This window comes from Monopterus albus, unplaced genomic scaffold (genome assembly GCF_001952655.1).
Source record: "Monopterus albus unplaced genomic scaffold, M_albus_1.0 scaffold181.1, whole genome shotgun sequence".
NCBI classification, from domain to species: domain Eukaryota; kingdom Metazoa; phylum Chordata; class Actinopteri; order Synbranchiformes; family Synbranchidae; genus Monopterus; species Monopterus albus.
Window position 1 is genome coordinate 435,906 of NW_018128061.1, and position 25,621 is coordinate 461,526.

Sequence of the window (25,621 nt, forward strand, 5' to 3'; positions counted from 1 at the left end):
TACAGAAGGGTGATTCTGGAAACTGGTGGCTCTGTGGATGGAATGGACATGCTGGAAACCTTCCTCGGACGTGCACCTTCTCAAGATGCCTTCTTTCAGTGCAAGGGACTGATTAAGTTGAAGGAAACAAACGTAATTTAATATAAAGTTATAGTATTTTTCTAATTGTCTGGATGCAGGTGATAAAATGGCTTTGCATCAAATGTATTATTGGTGTGTAACTTGTCAAAGTGGGAAAGATCCAGGTGTTACTAATAACATGAACAATGGCTCTGTTCTGTTGAAGTGTCCCAGTAAGCTGTGACAGTGTGGCTGTTAGGATTGGATTTCAGGAGTTACACTTGTTTTATTTACTGTTAGTATTATTTAGCTTTATAATGATAAAGTTTGGTATGACTGTCTGTGTTTTATTAACAGCACCATGTATCAGTATTAACCTGGCTCTTATACATGCACAATAGCTGCAGGTCAACTTGTAGTATTTCTTATTTTCTTGGATAATTGTGCAAGAGTAGATTGCATAGATAAGTGTCGTTCTGAAAACTATAGATAAGATACTGTTAATTTATGCTATTTTACAGACGTGAAGTCTGACGGGCTTGAACTATTCACCCATGTCTGAACTATGAGTAAGGGTTTTTTTTACAACAGAATCAGGGAAGTAAGTGACACAGTTAACTGTATGTCCATTTTTAGTTGGAGAGAAACGCCTGAAAATAGAAAATAACAACACACACACACACATACTGCCTATATGAACATTCTAGAATATTGATGTGCAGCCCGAGAAGATAAATGTGAATGATTAATTCTGATTATCGAGGCTCTTGGAGACTTGTCATCTCTCAGAGCCCAGCGCTGTAATAACTCTGCATTTAACCAGAAGAAAATAAATCTACTTAGAGCTGATTCCTGTTTCCTGAGTGTTACTTCTTGGGGCCTTCAGACAAAAGAACCAGTCAGAATTAAAATGGCAGTGGGCCAGCACACATGATGCTATGACCATGAATATGAAGCAGATAAATCAGCTGTCACACAATGAATTATTTACCTGTGTTTTTCCTATTATGTCAAAATGTCTTCTGAGATTAGGGCCTAATTATGTGTGAACAGCTGCATGTTATGGGCACTGTCTAAATGCTAATCACTCACCTAAATTATTACACTATTTTTTAAGAGCAAAGCTCTTGGAGATGTATGAAAACATTGTTCATCTTATCTTATGGAGCATTACAGTCGTCTTAACAGATGAAGCAGAGAACACATCAAATTTTCATTCATGTTCTATTAAATTATTTAAAATATTTATCGTAGTAATTGGACACCATGTTAAAATCAATAGGTCTTACATATGGTGCAGTACAGCATCTTTAAACTGCACGTTTCAGTCAAGACGGCTCACAGAAGCTTACTGTGAATGCACCTTGGAAAACTTAGTGTCCTGTTGTGATTATGGACACACTTTGGGGATCTCGCTCTATGTCTTTGTAATAAGAACATAATTGACTCCATGACCCCATTACCATATTTTTGGAGGCCTCCATGTCTAAATGTTTCAGTTTTGCCTGCAAGGAAAACGTTCTCTGTACACCAGGGGGCGCCACAGGACAGAAAAGGCTTTTAAAGGAGTTTAACATGGTAAAAAATGATTTGAATCGCTGGCATAGCCGTTTTTCGTGCAAATGGGCGTCTTTTTAATTTAATAAAATCTTAATTATGTGTTCTGGGTTGACATAAATGACAAACTGTTGTAGGTAGCGCTGACATCTTTCTGTACACATGTAGAAAGGATTAATAAAGCGTCTTGTTTTTCGCCTGGTCCCTGTATACTCATTGTTTACTCACTGAATTTAACAGAGCAGCCTCGACACAGGTTTATTAGACAGGAAGAAGTGTTGTGTAAGCACTGGATCTGGGAGATACGGGCTTTTCTGAAAGTGTCTGGGTGAGGTAGTGAAAGCATCACCCCAGGGGCTCGGTGGGGCTGGAAAGGCGACTTCGGCTGGACAGTCTACCCCTACATGTAGGCACACAAGGCGCAGGGAGGAAAGCTGCTGCTTCATGTTGTTCCCAAACGTAAGTGTATCCGCACTCAACTCTGTCCAAGCTGCGTTTCTGCCAACTGATTAAACGAAAGGAAATAATGAATGAAAACATCTGGGTGCGGCACAGTTCAGAGGAAAGGGTTTCGCTCTGCCCGAGGTTGAACGTGTTTTTGCCTTTTGTATTTCCTTGCTGAAAGTCGTGGACATATTGGAATTTTTTTTTTTTTTTTAATCCTTTGTGTCACTAAGTCTTATCTTTTGAAGGACAGTTTTGCTTTTATCTTCGCCTTTGGTTCGTTTGTTGGCGTAACACCGGGAGGGAAATGTTTTAACTCTGAAAACATTTAGGGCCGACAACGTTGAACAACTTGAGGACGGCTTGCTGGGGAGAATGTGTGAGCTGGGCCAGCCCGGAGTCGCTCTGTAAGTGGGCAACGTTAGCTAGCTGCTAACATCAGCACACCCCAACTGAACTACCCGGGTAAAGCTAGCTAATGCCCACTCCTCGGGGTATTGTTTGGATTGTAGCACCCTTCCCTTGACCTGGACATCATTAAATGAGACTCTAACAAAACAGCCATTTGGGTAAGTCTCTTTCTCTCGCAAGTTGCTGCCTGTGTCCCCCGGGCCTCGCATGCTAACATCAGTGCTAGCTGTAGCGCGGCGGTAGTAGGTACCACCGAGGTCCCGTTCAGATGCTTGTCCGACCGGAGTCTTACATGAATTCATTCCAGTTTTACAGTAAAACTATAACATTGGAGCCTCACATCAATGCTACCCACTTACTAATGTTTGTGACCATATTCGTTTTGTGATACAGTAGTGGGTTTTGGACGGTGACGAGATTTAAACGGCTGCATTCTCATATCTGCAGCTGTATACGGCTGGACATTTGACTGCATCTATTTGGCATCAGCAGGGATCCAGTATATCCAGTATAGCTCAAACTATTATATTCCAGTATATCCAGTATAGCTCAAACTATTATATTTCTGTAAGTCCTTCACCTGGACGCATTTACTGGCACCCCCAGTACCGGCTGTTGTAACAGATGCACTGCAACAGCAGCAGCTTTTCAGACGAAGGATTACAGACACAAATATGGTGCAGCTGTACACAAACATCGGGGTTTTTATTTTCATAGCACCTCGTTAATCAGATTACTACCCCACTTAACTGCACTCTAATTAAATCCTATTAGGGTTTGAGATAGATGTGGAGGTAATCTCTAGGTTTGATTGCAGCAGGTTCATCCATACCTGTCGACCATTTTTTGTTGTGATTTAGATGTTTGTCAGTTATTTTTCTGGAAAATGCTGCCAAGAAAAGAAACAGCCCAGGGAAATCTCAGGACTCCATGAACCCAACAGTGTTCAGGTGAAGTTGGCGGCAGGCATGTGGTTCAGGTTTTGTAAGAATCCTGAATTACATCTGTGAATGCTTTGTGTTTTAAATACAACAGAGGCATGTCTGACACTATGCTTGCAGTGTAGGTGTTGTCCATCTCAGTTGAACAGCTATTTGGCTGTAAACTTAAACCGTGCACACTGTAAATCGAGGTAGTCGTCTCTGTATGACAGTACAGTATGTATACAATACAAACTTGACCCAAAACTAACCCTAGAATCTGACAGGGTGGACTGCTTTATGCCGCACAAGGGAGAATATCCAGCAGTGTGTGTGGATACAAACAGAGCAGGTATTTATACAGTACGCAGATGAATGTCCTCTGTTCTGCTTGTTGAGATACAAAGGCCTCACCTGCCCTAAAGCGTAAACACTGAATTTGATGGCTGCCATTGTCATTTTGTGCAACAGGTACAGTGACCAATTAGCATTCGAAGACCATCCTTGCGTAAATATATGTAAAGGTATCCGCTGCCGTTTGTTATTGTAGACCTGTGGTCTAAGAACTGTTGGCCACCTGTTTGTAGATTATCGGTCAGGTGTTCATAATAAATATTGACCAATGGTTGGCACAGTCCAACCTTTTAGTTTCCTCAAACCATATGCATTCACTGTTGTGTTATTTTCATACCCTCCATTCCCCATTGAAATATTCAATCATCTAGTTAAAGGCAAATGTTGTTGAGCTGATCTTCAATATATTCACCTCATAAATTACAGCCATCTTACAGTGGCATGTTTCCTTTGAGGGGTTGAAAGCCTGTTGCTGAACATGCAATTTATATAGTCCACAAATGATCATGTACAACATACCTTATCTAAAACTTGTATAAGGACTGAGACTAGGTTACTCAGGCTAAACGGCCCCAGACTGTTTTCTTCAGCTGTGCTCAACTCGGCCTGTTCTTCCTTTTTGGCAGAACCTTTACAAGCCTAATGAAACAGTATCTTTACTTCCTTAAGGTGGTGTAATTCCCATTGAAACAGGACACGGTGAGAGCTGCTGAACTGTAAAGCAGTGTGGTATCAGTTGATGAGAAAAAGGATGTTTAAATGTTTGGGCTGGGGCTGGGGGGTGTTGATGCTGAACAGTTATTTAACACAGTTTTTTGAGCAAGTGTTGTCTGAGTGTTACTGTTGTCTACTGACATTTTCTACCAGATAGGGAACCTTTACCCCCCCCCAGCTTCTTTCTGCTCCTTTCACCATGTAAATGCACATTTCCTCTCCCAACGTAAGCAAACCAAGCTTTGAACAGATTTATGTTCCTCCACCCTTATAAATAGGAAATAATAAAACATGCTAGAGCAGTATGGAAGTCATAAAGCTGTAGATGTGGACAAGTGAGCACGTTTAATGTCTACATACTTTTGATGTATTGCAGCTTGGAGGTAATGGTCTTAGCCAGGTGTGTTGTTGGCATAGTCAGCCATGTTCATGGTGTTCAGACCGCTGTTTTCAGCCACTTCAGTTTCAAAGATAAACTTGTCCTGACATCATCACCCCTGTTTTTCCATGCAGGTAAAATTTAATTACTTGGCACACGTACGTGGATTTGCCCCATTTTGGTCTTGTGTGGTAGTACATTGAAAAGGTTTCATGTTAATTTTATGACATTTTATAGACCAAAATGGTTTATCAGTGAGTTTTGAAAATGATCAAAATGGACAGTGAGATGCACTGAGTGTAAGCAAAATGTAAGGATCTCTTCCAGGTTTAATCCTGAAATGTATCAGTGCACAGCTACACACCACCACCCATAAATTCTCAGGCTTTTTGTAACTGTAGAGAGGATTGAAGTGTGCTCTGCTACAAACATGTTGCAAACTAATACTAACTTCAGATGTCTTTTGAAATAAGCCCAATTTGTATGTATCTGACAGATGATAGCTGGAGGTCCAGCCAAGTAATTTATTTCATTTGAGTTCTTAGCATCAGCAGCTTCGTTGTCGTCATTTCAAACTGCTCAGAAACTACAGTGCACCCGTCCTTCACACATATTAATATGGAGGATGCTAAAGATAAGGGTGGCAAATGGGATTCTTCTCATCCATGAAATCATACCTTTTTGCCTCAGATGTTGCAGAGAGGAATGCACACCCCACCCCACCCCTTCCCTTGCTGGTGTGTTTCACATCTTTTCCAGTTTGGACACAGCAGAGCAGGGGTCAACATGGAGTTAACATTTTCAGCCAGCTTCTGCTACAGACGTCCAATCTGCACACACACACACACACACAGCGCGGCTGTTGTGCATGTGCTTTGACTGGTTTGGGTACGAGTTTGTCTGTGGTGTTTCTCTGTAATCCTTTGAGCCTTTCCATAGCTCACAGATCCTTCTGAGTCTAGTGACAGGACAAAGTGTTTGAAAGTGAAACAAATGGTGATTATATTGCAGGTGGTGGCTACAGTTTTGATGTTGCAAGTGTAGTTACCTGAAAAAGAGAGGGGAGCTATCTGACGGGACCGTTTGTGGTCAAACCAATCATGTCCATGTAGATTAACGATGGGATTTTGATCTGATCACAGTGTGCTGCTTCAGAGATTTGTGCATGCGCTTTCTCATAGTTGCATGGGATTTGTCAGTTAATGTTAAACTGCTGGTTTTTATGAAACATCACAGAGACCATGGTAACCGAAGCAACACAACAAACCCTGGGGCATGTTATACTCAAACTACAGGTGCCCCAGGCTGATATAAATCATTTATGGCAATAGCTCAGCCCCAGTGACTTATAAAGAGCACTGACACACTTCTTTGTACCAAATTTAACTGCTCTAGAGACACATCTTTATTATTGATCTTGAAGATGCATCGTTTCCCCATTTTTCCCCTAATGATCCACATTATAACTAAAAATGTTATTAAATAGTTTCATATTTTAGCAACACACCTGGCAGGTAACTACGATTTACAACTTAAGGACGAACTGAGACAACAACATGAGTACTACTTTAGTTTTTTATAACGATAAATCACTCCTAGTGTAGGGTATGTTTAAAGGTTTTTATTTTATAGTTTTTGGTCTGTTGCCCATTGGCTATTAAAGCTGGCATAACAGATGGCAGGTAATGTACAGATGTCAATATCAAATGAATAACCTATTAAGTACAACGAAGGTCGTTCATCCAGTGGAAAGGCGGTGTATTGGAGGAAACATTTGACATGCTGATCTATCTGTCTCTGCCTCATTCTCTCTTCCTGTCTATAAGGAGATGTCCCTAAAACCAAATCCTCCTCCAGTTTATTGTCTGCTGGTTAGATAAGACCCCACATAGGTCCATGCTATAAACGGCTCCGGTCTCCTCCACAGAATACACGGGGAAAAGATTAGATTGTACACTGCTAGGAAAATCCAGCATTTCTGCAAAGTGGACCTGGGAACTGTAATGTTTATTGCATATATCGGGCTTCAACACATTGTAGTTGGCTAGTCTCCTTATAATATTATACCTGAGTTGCATGCGCTTTGCCCAGATTTGCTTAGAATTTTGTTTTCACTGAATATTTTTATAAGGTTTGGGACACTGGGCTCAGTGCAGCCTGGTTCATCCATATTCACCTTCATTCATATTCACTGTAGAAGAACATGCTGCCAGAAGTCCCTTTTAAACACTCACTGAGTTAGTATGTTCATCCTTTCTGGTTTGGATATCACAATTTATTCTTTATTTATTTGAGTCTCGTGTGTTTAAATTATAATTGTTTTCCAACTGGAACACCCAGAGACCTCAGTTTCTTGACACTTGTATGTTTGATTTGATTGGCTGTTTTGTAAAAGGCAGGGTTAACAGAAACAGTTGTCATGAGACGGGTTGCCCAGGATCGATTCCCCAGTAGTCTGGAATGATGAGACGGCAGGGCAGAGCAGAGTCCGACCCTCATTAGGTTGTCTACATCCAGTTGTGATGCATTACAGCTCACATCTGCTTTCAGCATGCACCTCATAGGTATGTCAAGTGACTACTTATGATCAGATTTTTTTATTCTCGCTCATGATGTGGATTTGCACATACCGTACGTTTATGTTCAGCCAGTCTTCGAAGACAAACCATCTATTCTTGGCTCTCAGACTCAAACACTGAAAGGAAAATTGTGCCTCAGTACACTGGTGCAAAACTGCCATTTTCATCATTTCATACAAAATGAATCAAACGCGCCCCTCCTGTACAGTCTGTGATGCTAGGACCACATGTGGACACATGCTGGCACTGCCCCTGGTTGTTACCTGAGTCGTCGTATCCAGTGTGATTTGGGTGGAATCATATTTTTTAGAGCAGTTAATTCATGAAAACATCACCCAAGCTACATTTTTGTGCAAAATGTTAAAAGCTCACTGTTGGGTACAGGTGGTGGTAAGCATCAAATGATCTAAAAGCTGGTTCACGCACACAGACAGCGATGGGTTTGTGACCACAAAGAATTTCCATGTTTGGCTTTCAGTTGCTGCAGTGGGCTGTGATTTTATCCAGGCTGAACAGACATGGACTGTTCAGCACCTTGTTCACTGACTCTAATACACCATTGCCTGCCTGGGGTGTCATGTGCTGGCTAGCAGTTTGAGCACAGCTCTGTGTTTACGTCCAAACCCACATTGATCCACAGGCATCTCCTTCCTTTGTTGATGTCATTAAACAAACACGCCTTAAACTGTTGACTCACAGTGTCACATTTGAGAGCAGTCTGAAAACTGGCCAGGTTGTAGTTTACAATGTTCTGCAGCATCTGTTGCCGTAGCAAAGGACCAGAGAAACTGGTATAACTCAATTAGCCCAGTAATCCATAATTATGTCATTATTACCATAGCAAACAAAACAAACAAGTAACTAATACTTGGCTCCATCTGTGATATTGACTGCTTAAGGAGCAAAAATAGGCCCTGCCCTTTCTGTCTTTGAGTTTTTGTATTCTGCTTTAATTATGTGTTGTAATAATAGACATCATGGAATAATAGGCCGTACTGTTGCCTCTAATGTCTCTGTAAGGCCCCGTATATGTGAGTGTTGTGACGACTTCTTTAAGGAGCCTTGGAGCTTGATGTGTCCTCTTTTCACCTTTTCTCTTTATTAAAATGTACAAATTTATAGTAGAACAGCAAGAGAGAGGTTTTCTTAAACCACACACTTTAGCCTAATATATGTGCAGGGTCCTTTTTGGTTATTTATAACTTATACATTTAGTTAGTAAAATGTAATCTAATTGTGCACAGGACTAATTACTTCCTCATTATAGATGGGCCTCTTGTAGACAAGATGCAGGTGGTTTTCTTCACCCAGTTATTTTTAGCTTTACTTTATGTTTGCAGTTGCTATGGGGCTGTAAATGAAAGCTGGAAAGCCTCCCACCCCCACCCCAATACTTTTTGTCTGACAAAATTCAGTATCCTAAATAGATGTGGTGTGGACGCAGGCACCCAAGAGGAAATGGAGCAGAAACTGAGTGCCAGTTCAATGTAATACAAGTCAGAATTTCTCTTTGTCTGTCCCTCCCTGTTTCCTGCTCTATAACTCTATTGTGCTTGATGACGACAGAGGAGTGGTGAATGATTTAGCTGGTTCTGTTTGTCCCAGATCAGCCGGCAAGGCTTCTTCGTGCACACATGCTCGGACAATGCTGTTATGTTGACATGCAAGATCATGTTTCATTTCAGTGTTTGAGATGCATTCAGGTTTTTTTTATTTTATTTTAGTTTTTTGCAACTTCTGGTTTATCTTTATAAAATACACTTAAGTAATTAGGTATTTTGTGCTTTTCTTGTTCTAGTTCCAAATTTTGGTCATGTTTCATTCATATTTTTGTCAAAACATGTTAGCATAGAATGCTAATATGTTAGCATAGAATGAAAATTCCTGAGAACTGGTTGTGGTGAAAATGGATTTTTAGTCTGCTGCTGTCAGTGAGATGGTATTGGTATCAATAAAATCTTATCAGTTCCCATCCCTGTCCGATATGCCTTAAACCTTAAAGTTACACCTCCATTCATCAGCCCTCTGCAGGTAGCTGAAATATTCACTAACAGATCCAATTTTTTTTGTTGAGCATTAGCTTGCAGAGTTGCAAAGCCAACCTCTAACAAGCATAACTTAACATGATGAGAGAGGATGCGCTTCTTTTGATCTAAATTTGAATGTTAATTAACATGCACCTTGAAACGTGGGCCAAGCGACACCAGACAATTTGGATTTTGGCAGTTTTCCACCACCTCTTACAATAGATTACACAAAGGATCAATACAACAATACTGTATGTATTCCAAATAAGTGTATGACATGTGCATCAACAGGAGATGGGGTTATCAGAGTTGGCGCTTCATCATTCCACAGTGATTTTATAGTTGAGCTATAAGATGAATGTATACTCGCTGAACCAAATGGGCTGAAGCAGTTGGAGAGTTGTTGGTGATTGTGCTCATGTTATCTTTTATCCTTTTTTTTTATTAGATAAGCAAATTGTTGCTGTTGGACCTATCCTCTGCCATCCACTGGGATCAGGCGCTTGAGTCCTAAATGACAAGGTATGTCATTTCTTTATGATCTCAGACACTCCAGGTGACAGCACACACAGCCATTGATTTGTGATGTTATTTTATGGTATTTCATAGACTATTTGTTTGTTTATTTATTTATTTATTTATTTATTTGGATTTAGTTTTAAATCTCTGCCTCTTACAGTGCATTTCTATATGAACAGTTTTGCTCTCACGGAAGTGATGTATAAATGTCAAGGATTAATCTAAGGGCCGTGACACACCGAGTCACCAGCCGCCCGCCAGTCGATGTAGCCTGGTTGCTATAGTATCCATGATTTCACACATTTAGTGCAATTTCCCCTGGTTTTTCACCTCCACAACCTCCTTTCCTCTTCCACAAGCAACAGACCGAGAGCAGAGAACAGCAGTGTCATTTGCAACTTCTTATCAGAAATATTCTTGATTTAGAAGCAGCTAAAAACAGCAGCTGAGTTGAATGAGAGCTGGTTTATTTACGCTTCTATTTCTGCAATCTAGCTCTTCTTCTTTCCTTTTCTGAATGGGCCAGACAAAGCCGACGTGAGGCGACACAACAGTTGGCCTTCATCGCTGTTATTTATTTCACGTCGGCTTGGTGTGTCTCTGCCCTAACAAGAAACAACAAGAGTGCCCCACCTTGTTCTCCTGGAGGACAAGAGACATGATCCAACTACTGAACCAGCTCCGTGCTCAATCGGCATCCTGTTTCATCTTCACAAAATAGCTGCTCACAAAGAAAAGTCCCTTCAGAGTGGTGGTGGTTTGTCTCTTGTTGTCCACTCCTACAATGAACCAGAAGTCACTGAACAGGATGATTACAGTTTTATATCGGCGTTGAAGCAGGTACCCAGGAAGACCTTCAGATGACAGAAATTCTTTTCCTTTTGTCAAGGTTTTTACTGCGTTATTCATCACAGTCACAGTTTAGGTGAACCTTTGCTACATGGTTTAGCACAATATGCCACTATAGCTTGGTAACTGAATTATTTTTTTGGCTTGTCTATTCATAACTGTGTCAATAGAAAACAGGCTCTAGCTGTCTGGACTGCCTCCACTGACCTCAAAATCAGTTTGTCCCAGGGAAGCTATGGATTCATTCATTTGTCATGACGCACACAGTGACAACAAGATGACAGGAGCTTTGTAATGTTAACTCGTCTGTACTTGAGCCTGCTTTGTTAGTCGTTTGCTGACAGGAACATGTTTACCTTTCAGAGCTGAAGGATTTGCCACGTTACCACATTTACCTGTTTGACTGCTTAGCTTTCTCCGTTACGCACTTCATTTACATAACTTTCACACGCTGCTGTGGGTCTGCAAAACACAGCTGGCCTACAATTCAACACTGTCCCTGAATGCATCCTGTGTAGAGCCACACCAAATACTGGGGCTGCTCCTCAAGCTTGTGATCTAATATCTTACAAGTCTAATTGATTTTGTCAGGCACACAGTCTTGGCTGACAGTGGCTCTGAGGCACCTTTGCCATTATTACACAGAATTAGGCCCAGTCCCTTGTCGGGCATTACAATTTGAATTGACAGTTTTCCTGCCAGCTTTTAAACTAGGCTTCTGCTTCAGGGTGTCAAAGGGGTGGAGTGGATTCTCCATATTTGCTCAGGAGGGGAGGGAGCCATTAGCTTGTTCTGCTTGTGATTTCTCCAACATGTTTTCGATGCAGGTAGAAATTGTTGCTAGTGAAGACGACATGAAACAAGTGAAGGGGCCCAGTAATGATAATTCAGTTTCCATGGACACGAGGCAAGCTGTTCCTGCAGTATAGCAATGTGTAAAACAAACTCATTGTAGTGCTTTCTAGTATCTAAGTGCTGTAGCTCTGTAGTTCAGGAGGGAGCCTAATATTTCAGAGTCCAGAAAACGCTACCACTGTTCTATGCTATTTGTCATTGTTAACCGAATGTAATAAGCAGACTTGATTACTATAATAAGAGATCAGAGGCAATTGAAACGGCTGTATGTTATTTGTGTTGTATCTGTTATCAGTACACAAAAGTGCGAAAGGGGGAGGAGGCCTAGGACCCATGTTAAATGAAGTGTTTTACTTCTCACTGGGTGTCAAGTTGTGCTATAATCACTCTGCTGGGCCCCATTAGAGGCAACAGCATTCTCTTGCCCAAACCTACAGTACCTTAAAACTGACCTAACAATGCTTGGTTGAGTTTGCTCAGTCATAAAGGGCACAAGGAAGCCATCCCATTGTTTTTACAGGGTGAAAGAAAGGCAGCAGCTGCACTCCTATAGTGCCGTGGGTTATAATTAGTGCTTTGTATTGGCCGCATTGAGATGATTGTTTGGCTGTTTAGGAGCACCACAAACTCTAACAGGTCTCCAGACTAACATATCATACCACCTCTGTTTTACAATAGAATCAGTATTTTCATAAATTACTTTAAATAACCTTAGCCACTTTAGGGCTCTATAGTCTTAGCAGTTAGGTTATGTTTCAGTTGAAGTGTAACCAGATGAATTGTGCACATGCTTTGCCATTTGTGTACGTGATTTATTTGTAGCCCATTTTTCTTCTTCTGAAGAATTTCTGCTCTTTGCTGATGTCTTTGTTAGATGGTTCAGCTCTCACTCACCTGGGTAGGTGCCAGTTCATTTAGGCTAAAGTTAGTCGTCTAATACTTGAAGAAGGATTGATGGTGGGTTTCAGCCACTACTAACTTCAAACTGGGGTCAGTCTACTCTGACCTCTGTGCAGCATTTCTCATCAGAACAGCTGTCTGTCAGCAGGAGGACAGCATGGTCTTCACCAGGCTGACTGACAGCAGAAATGTACAAAAATCATGTCCTTTAAATAAATTAGATCACAACCGATCACAGTTTGGATGCCGTTTTATTAGCAGACTAGTTTTTGTTTAAACTTTATCTGTGCATCTCCTTTTGTAAGGAACCTGAAGTCCATGTAATAAATGCTACGTCATAACTCCTACAGTTACAGTCAACGTGTTAATAATAGTTATTATCATTGTTCAGGTCTCTTCTCTGCAGAAATGAGTCCCAGGGGCTCGTATTTAGCTGGATCTCATATTTAATTAAGAACATACCAGTGGAAGACATTTTTGAGCAGGTTTCTATTTATAGCTAGCAGGGCTCTCTCCTTCTTTGCTCTGGTTAAGGTTTAATCAGGAAGAAACTGCTCTCCAGAATCCACATTTGTCTTTTGCATCACTTCTGATCCAAAAGTTGTTTTTTTTCTTTTCTCCTCATTTTCAATACCTTTTGAAAGGAATCATGACATATAATGAAGACTGAACCTGTTTAGATGATGCAACACTTTTATATTTATTCAACTACCCTTCTGTACGTGTCACACGTTAACTGTGGCTCAGAATCAAATGGCCTGTTTTCTTTCTACCTCTACAGGTGAAAATGAAACTGTTCTTTATGTGTGAACATGTTTTTTCTTTCACATCCTTTGCATTGACTTTGAGAGCCGATGTCAGTCGGCAGCCGCGGTGAGCCCGTCTCACAGGATAACCTGTTGTTGCACATCTCAGCAGAATTGTCGTCAGTCCTCATGTAGCCAGGAAGTGGCTTTCAGAGACGCAACAGGGTAGTTCATGAAAGCCTGTAGTTGTAGTTCTCATCATGAGAGTTAGTACAAACAGTATTTGACCTCCAAATGGAACCTTAACTCTCCAAGAGTTGGACGAGGCACAGATTTATTGTTCAAGAGCCCCAGTGGCATTTAGAGCAAGTGATGCACCGGTTCAGACCGAGGCGTCTGTAAAATGTATAGTTAGGAAGGAGTTTGTAATGCAGGGAATAAATGTAGTGTTTGACCCATTGATACGTTTGCAAAATGTGCAGATATGATGAAATATTGTAGTTTATTGTCATGAAATATTATGTGCATCATAGAATCATTGTACATTTGGATTGTTGGTAGTAAATATAGTGTTTTATCAGTGTATCATGTGATTCATGTCCCGTATCACAAAATAAAATCTAATCATTGCTTACCATTACTTACCTTCTCTTTGGCTGATGTTGACAGGTAATTGTCTCCCTTGCTTTACCACCGCGTCATAAATGTAGGTCTTGTTGTTTTTTGGCTGCAGTGGGATTTTAATCCTCAGTAGGAGACGTGGAGACTGATGAGAGAAAGTGTTTAGAAAGCTTCATCTTATGGATCACAAGTCTGTGGTTGTGAGTAATGTGACAGAGGACTGCTTGATGTGTACCTCAGAGAGGTTGGGGGGGCTTCAGGAAGTGGAGCAGGTCATTTGGTAACCAGAGGGTCGGCGGTTCGATTCCCATCTTCTTCAGTCCACATGTTGTATTCAGTGACTGTCCCACTGTTACGTGTGTGTGCTTGAAAGTTCAAATGGGTGAAAGTGTAAGACCATTTGCTATGTGGGTCTCACTTGTCCACATGGCACAGTTGTTTAACAGAAAGTATTCATGACGTTTGCACACTGTGTACTACTGTATTCCATCTTACTACACAAAGAAAAGTAAATGTATTAACTAAGTTTGTAATGTGTGTGTGTGTGTGATACTACACTTTATACTAAGGTGTTATTGTTTGGCTTAAGGCTGTAAGTAACCTTGTTTTCACTGCATGTGGGTCTTTCCATCGGTTTTACATTAAAACGTCAAGTTGCTCAAGGTTTGTTTTGTGGTTACATCTCTCTTTAACACATAAAACAAAGTTAAGCAAAGCAAGCTAATGTTGGAGTGCTAAATGATTCCCATTTATTTTATTCTTAATAAAACTTCAAAAAAAAGTTTAGCCCACTTTATTAATCAAGTACTTGTGCCTGCACAAGCTTTGGTTATACGTGCTATGGGAACATGCCAGGATTCTGTATACATCATTTTCTACATATTGGCATTAGAATTTTAAGTGAATTGCCTGTTACCAGCTTGCACAAAAGGTCAGAAGACGAATGTGCTTAATAATCACCTCATTGCATGGCAGAGAGGATATAACCTTAGGATTTAGAATATTTGATATGCCTTGCACTGGGAGGCAGGCTGTGTGTGCAGATGGTAAAAGGGAGAACCAAATGTATCCCACTACAATCTGGATCCATACATCAGTGAAAAGTGTAAGGTAAGGCCTAAAACCTTCCCAGGCCACTGGCTGTAACTTAAACTGCTGGTGTTTTTGAACCCACCTGGGGAAACACTTACACTTCTCAGTGACTTTGGGGCTGTATGTTGCAGCATTGCATGTACATTTGTGAGATGGAAACACATCCACACCCCTGTCAAGTCAAATGGTACGGTACCATTTGACACCAGTAGCCTGGTGGTCTTATCTGGGGTGAGGCTTTGTGGCTGTATATTTGAGTTGGCTCAAGTACATCATTATTTTGTACTTAATGATTCCAGTGTTTTCTTCAGTGGGTTTACTACATGTACGTACGTACATGTATGAGGCACAATGGACTCTTGCTGCAACAATAATGCACAGTTTTGTCCTAAATTTGCGAAGAGATGAAACGACAAAGCCTTGCACAGAGATGTTCTGATGTAAAGGAATGCATGTCGGTTGCATGTAAATGTTCAGATAGAATTAAGTCTGATGATGAGTTTGCTCAGAAACAGAGAATTTTGAAGATGCTGTAAAAAAGCACTTTGTCTTTGTGGCAGATCAGATTACTTTCCCTCATTTCACCACCAATTCAAAGAAAACAATCATGGTTTTGTATACGAGTCATGTAAGACCACTGAGACCTAAGAATGCTAGTGAGAATCAAAACCACAGGGAGAGCAAAAGTGGAACTAGACACAACAGGGTTGTTCATCCAGCCATTGTCAGCTGTAAGTCCAGCCATCATTTCCTGTTGATTAGTTTTTGTATTCGTGAATCGGGTCCTGCGTTTAGCTATCAAGTCCTTCTGTGGAGAAGGACAAAAGAGAAGCCACGGACATGTGTCTAAGCAGGTTTTGAGAGTATGCAGTCTGGGTGTCTGAGTCAGTTGCTGAACTGTTGTCCTCTTAACTCAATATCCTGCTGTATCATCGAGAAGCGGTAGCTCTCCTCTTGTGCCAGCTGGAGTTGAATGTGTTGCCGTTAATGAGGCACCCAGAGGACAGACGTTACAAGGGGCCTTGCCATACACAGCTTTTCAGCATAGATGCATCTACCCTTCCATATGATTAGAGAGAGATGTAACTTCTCACGTGCACTTAAAACGTATTTAAAGGCATTTTATTGGAGGTAGTTGAAGTTGTAATATTTTCTAGCAGCTACAAACTCATTTGGATATAGAGCTATTAGTCCACCTCTACAGTATGTTCACTAACATGTTTAGTCATTCTGCACTGCTGTGTTGTGTTGGCAAACACAAAGAATGCATTTGAGAATTTAAGAAATCTCAGAGCAGCAGTATTGTATCACACTCTGGTGTGCACTCGTGTTGAAATATAGTTTAGTTGCCTCTTAAAGGTTGTGTAACTTGACATTTGACAGCTATTAAAAAAACCTGATGGTGTGTGAATCCTTCTTGGATGCACACAGCATTTGCAACTTCCTTTTCTGCACTGGTTTTTGATTGGTGACTGAATAATAAAGGGGATCTCCAGGGTAAAGTACATAATCCCGTTTGAAAGGAGCTAAAGCTGCATCATACCTCACTGTATAGCTCACTAGCACTCCGCCCTGCATTGAGGAACTGACTTTCTTTCCCCTTCCTTCTCAAACAGAGGCAGTTCAAGCGTATCCCACAGGCTCTGCAGGCTGTTGTGTGTATTTTTTTTCCCCTGCATTGTTTTTGTTGCCATAATCTCTATTATGAAATTTCAGCTGGGGACCAGCAATCCTGTAACAGTCCATTGCAATCTGGATCAACAGCTCCTTTCATAAGGCAAGAGCTATCTCACACTAATCACATTCTGCCATATCAACAGACCAGTACTCTTTGCTATAAATAACACAAACTGCTTGCTGCTGTCAGATACTGCGCTTGTTTCCGCTAAACCATCACACATTGACAAACACACGCGCACATAGAGGCAGTAACAGACTGACTTCTGGACCTATTTTGAGTGTTGATTTGCTTTCTTTAGCCCCTTTTTGCCTTTTACCTGCCAAGAATTTTCCCCATAAGCGGTTGAGCAAGCTCACCTGTGTGTTTTGTGGATTACTTTAGGGGTCGGAGGGCTGATTGTACCCTACCCTCATTCTACCCTTAGTCTCTATAGCAACAGCACTGACCCAGGAAGCACTTATGTTACAGGGTAGAGGTTTGCAACAGCGAAGTAGTTTCCTGGCTCTGACTGTGAGAATAAAGTGGGAATCTGTGATTGGCCTGCCCTCTAAACCATTTCATTCACTGTTGAACAGAGGAAACCTCAAGGATCAGCGCCAGGCTGCAGTCACATGTCCACATTCACACATGCCCACACCTCCTGAAATTTCTGAATAAATACAGCTGCTCTCTGGTCCAGCTCTTATTAGCATGCTGATTTAAGTAAATGGGCTGCTTGAATAAGTAGGTTAAGAAAGAAAATCCCAGCTGAGTGTTTAACATGTCTGAAAATCTCCATGCATGGCTTGAACTTTCTTAGTCGAGAGCTCCTGATGGATTAAAGCTGGCTGAGTGTAGGTAGTCATCATTCCAGTAACATGTAGGTCAGTGAATAAGCCTATCTGTGTTGTAGGCGGTTAGTGTGCTGCCAGCCAGCCTGGCACTGCCACAGTTATCTATTCCAAAAAACATTCTTGTAAACTTTTAATGGCACAAAAGAAATGGATGCAGAAAACCTAGTCGGCACTGTCCAAAGGAGGTGGGAGACAGATGTACAACAGCCCCAGTGCAGTGCTTCATTCTGCTAGCAGCCTGTGGAGGAAAAGCTTTAGCTGTGCAGCAATGAATGAAGTCTGTATATGATTAACAGTGTGTTACACATTATGCAAATGACACTGATTAGAAAATATCTGTATGTGTTAATTTGTATGTATTACTTTGATAGACTGAGTACCTGACTCACAAGTCCCCTGTTGTTTATTTATCTCATTTGGTGTGTTGTAATGTGCAACACTTTAGATTTTTAAAGGTTAGGGTTGGCAGTATTCTGTATTTTTGTTACTGTCTATTGAAAACACCAAAGCCACTAGCTTAATACTTGACTTCAGCAGTGAATTATGCATTTGAGCATGTAGTGAGTATTTGTTACCGGGTTGGTGCCCGTGTTCGTGGTAATGAAGATACCACCTAAGGCAGTGGTGTTGCTCACTGACAGAACTGTAGGCACAGAGGAATGTGATATGTCATAATTTAAGCATGCAGACAATAGTTATAGGATCAAATCATTCTTGGTTTTGGCCTTGACACATGATTTGTTGGCAATAACAAAAAAAGTATCTCCTGACTTACTCCTTAAATCGTCAAACCATCCGTCATCCTCTTCCCTGATTTGCTCGTACTTCTTTCCTGTCTTTCAAACTATGTCCCAGAACTTTTCTCATGCACTTTGTCTCCTCTTGCTTCTTAATTGCTTTGCTTACATACCTCACAATAACCCCCAACTCCTCCAGTCTCTGGGGGCCCATATCAGACTCCTTCTTCTCTCTGTCCTCCCACCCTGCATAGCATGCGTCATCATTGCGCTCTGTGTTCGTTCCTCACAGTGAATGGAGCCAAGCCCACTGTCATCCCCTCTGGTGATAGACCACATTATACTCAGAGTATTTATATATGAGCTGCCTGCTGCTGTAGCAGAGTGGTTGTGCAGACTTCATGAGTGTGGGCGTATGCATTAATGCACAAGTAGTTTGGATATAGATGGATGGGTGAACAGTGTTCCGTTGAGTCAACGTTTGACAATTCCTATAGGAATTATTATTTGGACCCTCTAAATCATTTCATTATTATGAAACAAGGTGTTTATGAAAGTATCAAGTATATACTGTGTCTCATGAGGGTGTGCATCAGGGTTATCACAATTTTATGGCTCAGTTACAGTCAAGCTTATGTGCTCCGATTAAAATGAGGGGGAGAAAAAGTCATTGTGTATGTGCCCCAGGGAACAAAGCCTCTGTTGATCAGGGTGCAGTCCATAGTACATACTGTACTTGGTGAAATCTTTGTGTTGACCTGAGACTTAGGCTGTAAAAATTACATCTTTGTAGCAAGTTACAACAGTTTTACTGCTCCCCTCCTCCTCCTTTTAAGCTCTTCCCAACCAGACTGAAGAAATCTCGTGGCTTTTATGTCTTTTAGTTTCCAGTGGAGTCGAGGACAAAGATTTCCAAAATGGTGGCTGAATCACAGCCTCCTTCTTTCTGCATGTTTATCCTCAGCTTCAACCTAAATGAGGATACATTATACCCATGATATTGAAAAGCTGCTCAGTTTGCATTTCTGTGGAAAACAGCCCTTTCACAACTGAAAGAAAATAGGAAACTTAGAATTAGCATTTTATATCTCTCTATTTCCTTTTATATTAGTGAAAACTTAACAATAAAATATAAATTATATTATCTTTCTTTGTCTTTTAATCAGTTGTGTTGAATGATGATCTATTGTCAGGGATCGTCTGTTATTTATATGCAAATTTTAGAACAGATTTGCACAATACCTTGGATGGATAATGTGCATGATGCAACCTGTGGCCGTTTTGACAGAAATGCTTCTGCTGTGATGAGCATTTCAAGCTAAAATGCTATCTGATCTTCACTGGGAACTATTTGACAGTTATTCTAAGATCACGTTAACACTGTCGTGTGTGCATGCTCTGACTTTACCCGTAAGTCCCCAGTGTTCCACTGCAGTGGGAAGCAGTATGCTGCTCTGCTCATTTGTAAGTGTAAGCGCTGTCCCTGCATCCGTGATCAGAGACGCCACATGCCACATGACTGTGCAGCTCACATGCACTATCATCATATAGTTTATCCATCTCGTGCCGTGACAGTTTTTCTTGATGGCTGTTCTTTTTTCATTTTTCGTCTTTTTATATTTGGCGCTGCAGTAAAATGATATACTGACCTCGTTATCACGTTATATCCAGGTGCTGGTAAAAACAAGGGGAAACAGTGGCTCTTTGTTTTTAAAGAAAAAAGCCATGGTCCCATGAAATATTTGCTTTATTTTTTATTTAATGACTCAGTCCCTAATGTAAATCTGCTGACACTGTTGGGCAGCTTCACACTCTATGACAACATATTGGATTGCATATATTTTTAAGTGCAGTTCCCCCAAAATAGGACAATTGAGCAGTCATTCCATGTGAAAAGGAAACCGCATCATTTGTCAACCAGAATGTTGTGTTTGTGTATATTTGTCCTTTATGACTCACTACTTCCGTTATGGAGATTTGGTGAGTGCAGATTAAAGCAAGAATGTAATTGGAGCATTTAGCATGAATGAATTAAATCAGATCATCAGCAGGTGCCAGACCAAAAGTAAACACAGGAAATGGTTACCTGGAAATCCTTGTAGCTGTAGGAAGAGATTAGATAGTGTTGTTGAGCAATAAGCCACTGCTACTCCTACTTCTCTTGCATGTCATCATGTGTCTCACAAACCTCTGCAACGGTTTCTGCATTGGAGCAGGTGAGTAAAATGTTATCATGACCAACTGGACAAAAATATGAAATAAGACTCAGCCTGCCAAACACCAAAATCTCCCTAATAGAACGACCTGTGGGTTTCTGGGTTGTGCTCATACCAAAGACTGGTTATGGCTGTAGGATCGCATTCCCCATTCTGATGTATCGGTGTATTCATAAACCTGGGTAACATGAATCTCCATTCTGAAATGACCTTCGTGTTCTGTAATGGGTGAGTTCTCAAGCAGAATAGATCAAAGTTCCCTGTAAAAACCTGTTGCACTGGATTTTTTTTGCCTCCTTTTTTTGTTGTAAACCATGTCCCATCATGGTTTACAGCTGTCATCTGTGAAAATGATGTAGCCATGTAGTTTTGATTGAGTGGAACCGTTTTTCCAAATTAAATCTGCTACCTTGTCCTGCCTTCATGACCAGAGCCCGAGTCATTGTTCTCCATGATAATGGTCTGAATCTGGATGCTTAAAGCTAAAGAGTGAAAAGCAGCAGTAGACAAACATCTGTCTTCTTGACTCTACTCCACTGACGTATCTCTTCTGTTTTCCTTCTCCAGTGCCTGAGGATGTCCAAGCGGAGCTTGTTTGTTCGTCTGGTACCGTGCCGCTGCTTGCGGGGTGAGGAGGAGACGGTAACATCGCTGGACTACTCCCACTGCAGCCTGGAGACTGTTCCCAAGGAGATCTTTAGCTTTGAGAAGACTCTGCAGGAACTCTACCTCGATGCCAACCAGATCGAGGAGCTGCCTAAAGTAAGCCTCATACACTCATGTATAGGAATTTCTACATTAAACCTAGTAGTTCATATCCATTTTGAAAGAAGAGCCTTTGAGTGATGCAGTACAACTTGTTAAGACAATAATGACATTTTAAATATCTGATAATTTACTGTACATTCTTGTCCAACCATACATTTTTTGATTTTAAACTTGATTATCTCTTCCCACTCTCCACCAGCAACTGTTTAACTGCCAGTTACTCCATCGACTGAGCATGCCAGATAATGACCTAACAGTATTACCGGCAGCGATCGCAAACCTCATCAATCTCAGGGAGCTTGATGTCAGCAAAAACAGTAAGTAGAATGGCTGCATGTTTGTACTGTATGTCTTTATCCTTCCTGCAGAAATGCCACTCAGGTCTTCTTGACTGGCAAGGTTAAATGAGTCATGTAAAACTGTGGCATCAGATCGTGTTGCTGAAACCTGAAAACACCTCAGCCACAGGTTTAGTGACTTGTAAAGTACAAAAAGTGGAACCATCCTGGTTTTCCTTGCGCTGCCATCAATCATTGGGGAGGAATGAGTGGCATGGTGGACACGTGTTTAGATTGCTTGATATTCTGAAGTAAAATGCCGCCTTGTGTCACACTGCTATTTTACTCAAAACCCCTGATGTGAGGGATACAGGACGTGTGCAAGCCCGGACTTGTAGTCAACTAGATATTATCGGCATAGCACAGCGTAGTAGAGCTTGTAAAAACTAGTCCTCACACAAACTGTGAGATGGTTCAGTGTGTTCAACCCAAAATGATGTCATCAGTTTCACAGAGTGCGAAGTGACAACATTTGTCAGTGTGTGACATTTACCTCTTGGCAATGTTGAATATGATAAAGAGCTTTGTGTTAGAAGGGGTTTTTTTTTCTTTTGCCTGTTAGTTTAAAAAACTTTATGTTCCGTAAATGACTGTTGAGCAATAAAAACTAGTTTTAACAGTGCAGGCCACTGTGTAAGATGTTTGATCATCACTGTAACTTGGAAGCTAAGCAGAGTGGAAATGGATTATGCACGCTCAGCAAAACCCTTTCATGTATAGAGCAAGGTTAAAAAGGTGTTTCTAATATAAATGAATGAGTACAGAGATGGCCATGGTTAAACAAACGTTGAAGGATGTGGTGGTGTTTTCATGAACCAGAGCTGCATGTGCTGTGTTGATATTACAAGGAGCTTATCCTTCTTCACAAAACACTCTGTGCCAAGTATTGTGGACACTAAACAAAGTGGGTGAAAAGAAACCTTGAGACTTTGTCCCCTTTCATGCAGTTTGCACTTGGTGAGAAGTCACAGACCGCCATTCTGTGCCCTTTGCCTTTTTTTTTCTTCTTCCTCTCCTTTTTTATTGTGTCACCTCGAGTGCTCTTCTCTAGTTGTTTAGAGAGGAAGGCCACTATTAATGTACCATGAGCACAGACAATTCAGCAGAGAGCCTTCCTGCTTGTGCTCAGTCCCCAGAGTACTCGCACTCCACCTGTGTTTATCATTCACAGAGCTGCTCCTGCTAAACACAAGCAAGATGACTTGCATTCTCCCTCATCTTTTTTACTTTTGACAGGGGTCATTTGTTTTGTGTCTGTGCTAATGAATCGGTTGAGATATAACGTGCAGATGTTACAACAACGGTGCGGACCTGTATTTTAAATCCAGTAATGTTTGCCATTTTTTTCCTAGGTATCCAAGAGTTTCCAGAAAACATTAAGAATTGCAAAGCCCTAGCAACTGTAGAAGCCAGTGTGAATCCCATATCAAAGTGAGTACAGCTCACCCTCATCTGATGCCTTTCAGCCATAATTAACTACATTGTTTCAGCATTGTGGCTTTGCAACAGCTGTATCAGGGTGTGTGTGTGACTGTTGTGATTCCTGTGCTGTGTGTATTGTCAGGCTCCCAGAAGGCTTCACCCAGCTCTTGAGCTTGACGCAGCTCTACCTGAACGATGCCTTCCTGGAGTTCTTACCCGCCAGCTTCGGCAGGTCAGGTTGTTCTCCGGTTTGGATCAGGAAGAAACTGTCTCTAACACAAAAGCCACATGTACAAACTGTGCACTCAGGCATGCTGTTAATGTACTGTAGGGATTGTGTGCTTACAATAAATGTTGTATTTACAGTTTATTAAAGCACATGTACTGCTGGGGAACACATTGTTCTTCAGCACCAGGGGTTAAAAGCCCATTTTTATGTATGCCTCATGTCAAATTATTGTTTTGTTGCACCTAATTTATCATGTCAAACATTCAGATTAATGATGATGACAGTTTCACATCCGTCATTTTAAGACGTGGCTCCTTTTCTTACAGGCTAAACAGGTTGTTCCATAAAACCAGCTTGCTCAGTCATGCTTTCCTTATTTGTACTTTACATAACGGTGTAAAATCCTTCTGATTACACAACACAAGTGATGTGACGTCCATACCAGTCATAGCCTATTTCTTCACACTAGAACACCTCTTGTGGTTGTACTTTATTTAGTTCAAGAGAAAATTACAAAATTATTTTGTTGAGTCACGTTGCCTAAAAGTTACTTGTCATGTAGACGCACATCACAGTTTCTTAGTAGCATATAAATGGACAGAGAAAACTCGGTGTACTGAAAAAGAACAAAAGGCTCCTAATACCATTCCACAACGTTTTCTTGTTGGGTACAATTTTATGCTCACGTCTTAACTGGAAAGTATTGGTAAAGCTAAACTAAATGTGACATGAAGGTACAAAGGACCAGACTCTTACAATGGAGAAAAATATTTCCAAATTAAAGTCATTAAGGAAAATAAATGTTTGAGGCTCAGATGTTGTTGTGGTACTTAATGATTATGACTATGACCTTTTTACTTGGTTGCAGGTTGACCAAACTGCAGATTTTGGAGCTGAGGGAGAACCAGTTAAAGATGTTGCCAAAGTAAGTTCCTCACATGCTTTCCAGGCATCAGAATTGCAAAACAAAGGTCCTGTTTGATGCAAATCACTTTATGATCATTTAACTTCCTCACCGTGTCCTCCTCCTCACAGCGCCTGCAGTGTGTAGCTGTGCCCTCCATACTGCCTTTCTTTAAACGGTAGTTTCACTCCCCACTCCTCTAACTGTGGTATTAAATTCTATGATGTTACATAAGAGCCCCCTTTACCTGGCTTGCTTCCGGTGACAGGTTTTATAATCCTCGAGTGAGATGGTGCTGAGGGTTATTTCACTGTTTGAAAAGGTTACAGAATAAATGTCTCATCAGTATTTGAGGAAGCTCCAGGTGATTGAGGGGGAAGCTACTTGCCCTTTCAGTCTTCTCTCATGCTTCATTTGATTTGTCATTCCTTTTTATTCCTTCCCATTATTTCAGAAAACCTTTCCCTGTTTGGCTCTTTAGGTCTTCCTCCGCTGGCTGAGATTTTTTCTTTTTTTCTGTCTCTGCTTTTTCTTATTTTTCACCGACAGATTGACGGGCCAGTCGATGTATAAAATGCAATGCAGTGCTCAGAGCGGATCCTCTCTTCTCACTGTGTTTATGTGACAGAAGCCAGACCTGTTAAAGGCTGGAGCCCTGACAAAGAAACGGACTAATGATTGGGAAAGTTGCCAGAGTAACATGCAAGCATTTCGGAGATGTAAACAAATGTGTGCATGCACAAAGGAGCGCAGGAGCCTTTTCAGAGCTCCCACATAGAAAGAAGTGTCTTGCTTTTTTTCCCGCAGTGCATAGACCGACATCGAGCACATGCATAAACCCAAATGTTTCTCTGGATCTTAAAGAAGGCTGCTGTGTTCCTCACAACTTGGGGCCTTAAACCATAGTGTGTTTTCCACTGGCAAACTCCCTTTTCAGATTAGCCAACATGCCTCATTTTTGCTCCTCTCAGCTCTTGGGGGTGCTCTGGTGTTCTTGCCAACATTGAGGTAAGAATGTGACAAAGCTGGCTAATGCTCAAGTACATCAACATGACTAATGCTTTCATACTGCACCAAGTACAAAAAAATCACCAAGAGGGTTAAATCATGTTTATAATTAGTACCGTATGTCTGGCATTCCTACATTATGAGGCTCCACAGTGGTGTTGGTGGGTCTGTGCTTTCTTCTGCTGCACTGACTCACTCCTGCTGTGTTCGCGTCTATTCCCAAACAGATCTCAGAACAGTCCTGTTTCATCTCCAGTCACTCTTCTTTGGTTTTGTGTGTAGAATTTTATAAAGAGCTCGGTCAAAGACACTAAAACAGTGGAAATAACTGATGAACTGTGGATTTTATTTTACTTCAGCAGATCTTAAAACACTCCCTCTGTGAGGCTTGAATTTTGTTTTGGGTATGAGTGTGAATTACAAACTTTTGTATGTTGTGATGCGCTGCTGCCATTGCT

At 41.1% G+C, this 25,621-nt stretch overlaps 2 protein-coding genes across 7 annotated transcripts in view; both read left to right on the plus strand.

Moving 5' to 3' along the window:
- The window catches only part of nln (neurolysin (metallopeptidase M3 family)), a 6,688-nt gene extending 6,318 nt beyond the window's left edge, over positions 1–370 (plus strand). The window contains exon 13 of the mRNA XM_020616913.1: positions 1–370. This exon is cut by the window's left edge and continues 4 nt beyond it. Coding sequence (XP_020472569.1) covers positions 1–141 — 141 coding nt within the window. The 3' untranslated portion in view covers positions 142–370.
- A 1,466-nt stretch (positions 371–1,836) lies between these two features.
- The window catches only part of erbin (erbb2 interacting protein), a 46,512-nt gene continuing 22,727 nt past the window's right edge, over positions 1,837–25,621 (plus strand). For 2 of the 6 annotated variants that reach the window (XM_020616873.1, XM_020616872.1), the window contains exons 1-7: positions 1,838–2,630; positions 9,894–9,967; positions 21,062–21,256; positions 21,462–21,579; positions 22,953–23,031; positions 23,165–23,254; positions 24,120–24,176. In XM_020616873.1, the coding sequence (XP_020472529.1) occupies positions 21,071–21,256; positions 21,462–21,579; positions 22,953–23,031; positions 23,165–23,254; positions 24,120–24,176 (530 nt within the window). In that variant the 5' untranslated portion in view covers positions 1,838–2,630; positions 9,894–9,967; positions 21,062–21,070. Of the gene's footprint in view, positions 2,631–9,893; positions 9,968–16,743; positions 16,805–21,061; positions 21,257–21,461; positions 21,580–22,952; positions 23,032–23,164; positions 23,255–24,119; positions 24,177–25,621 lie in introns of all 6 variants that reach the window. The other 4 variants (XM_020616870.1, XM_020616868.1, XM_020616869.1 and 1 more) reach the window with 4 other exon arrangements.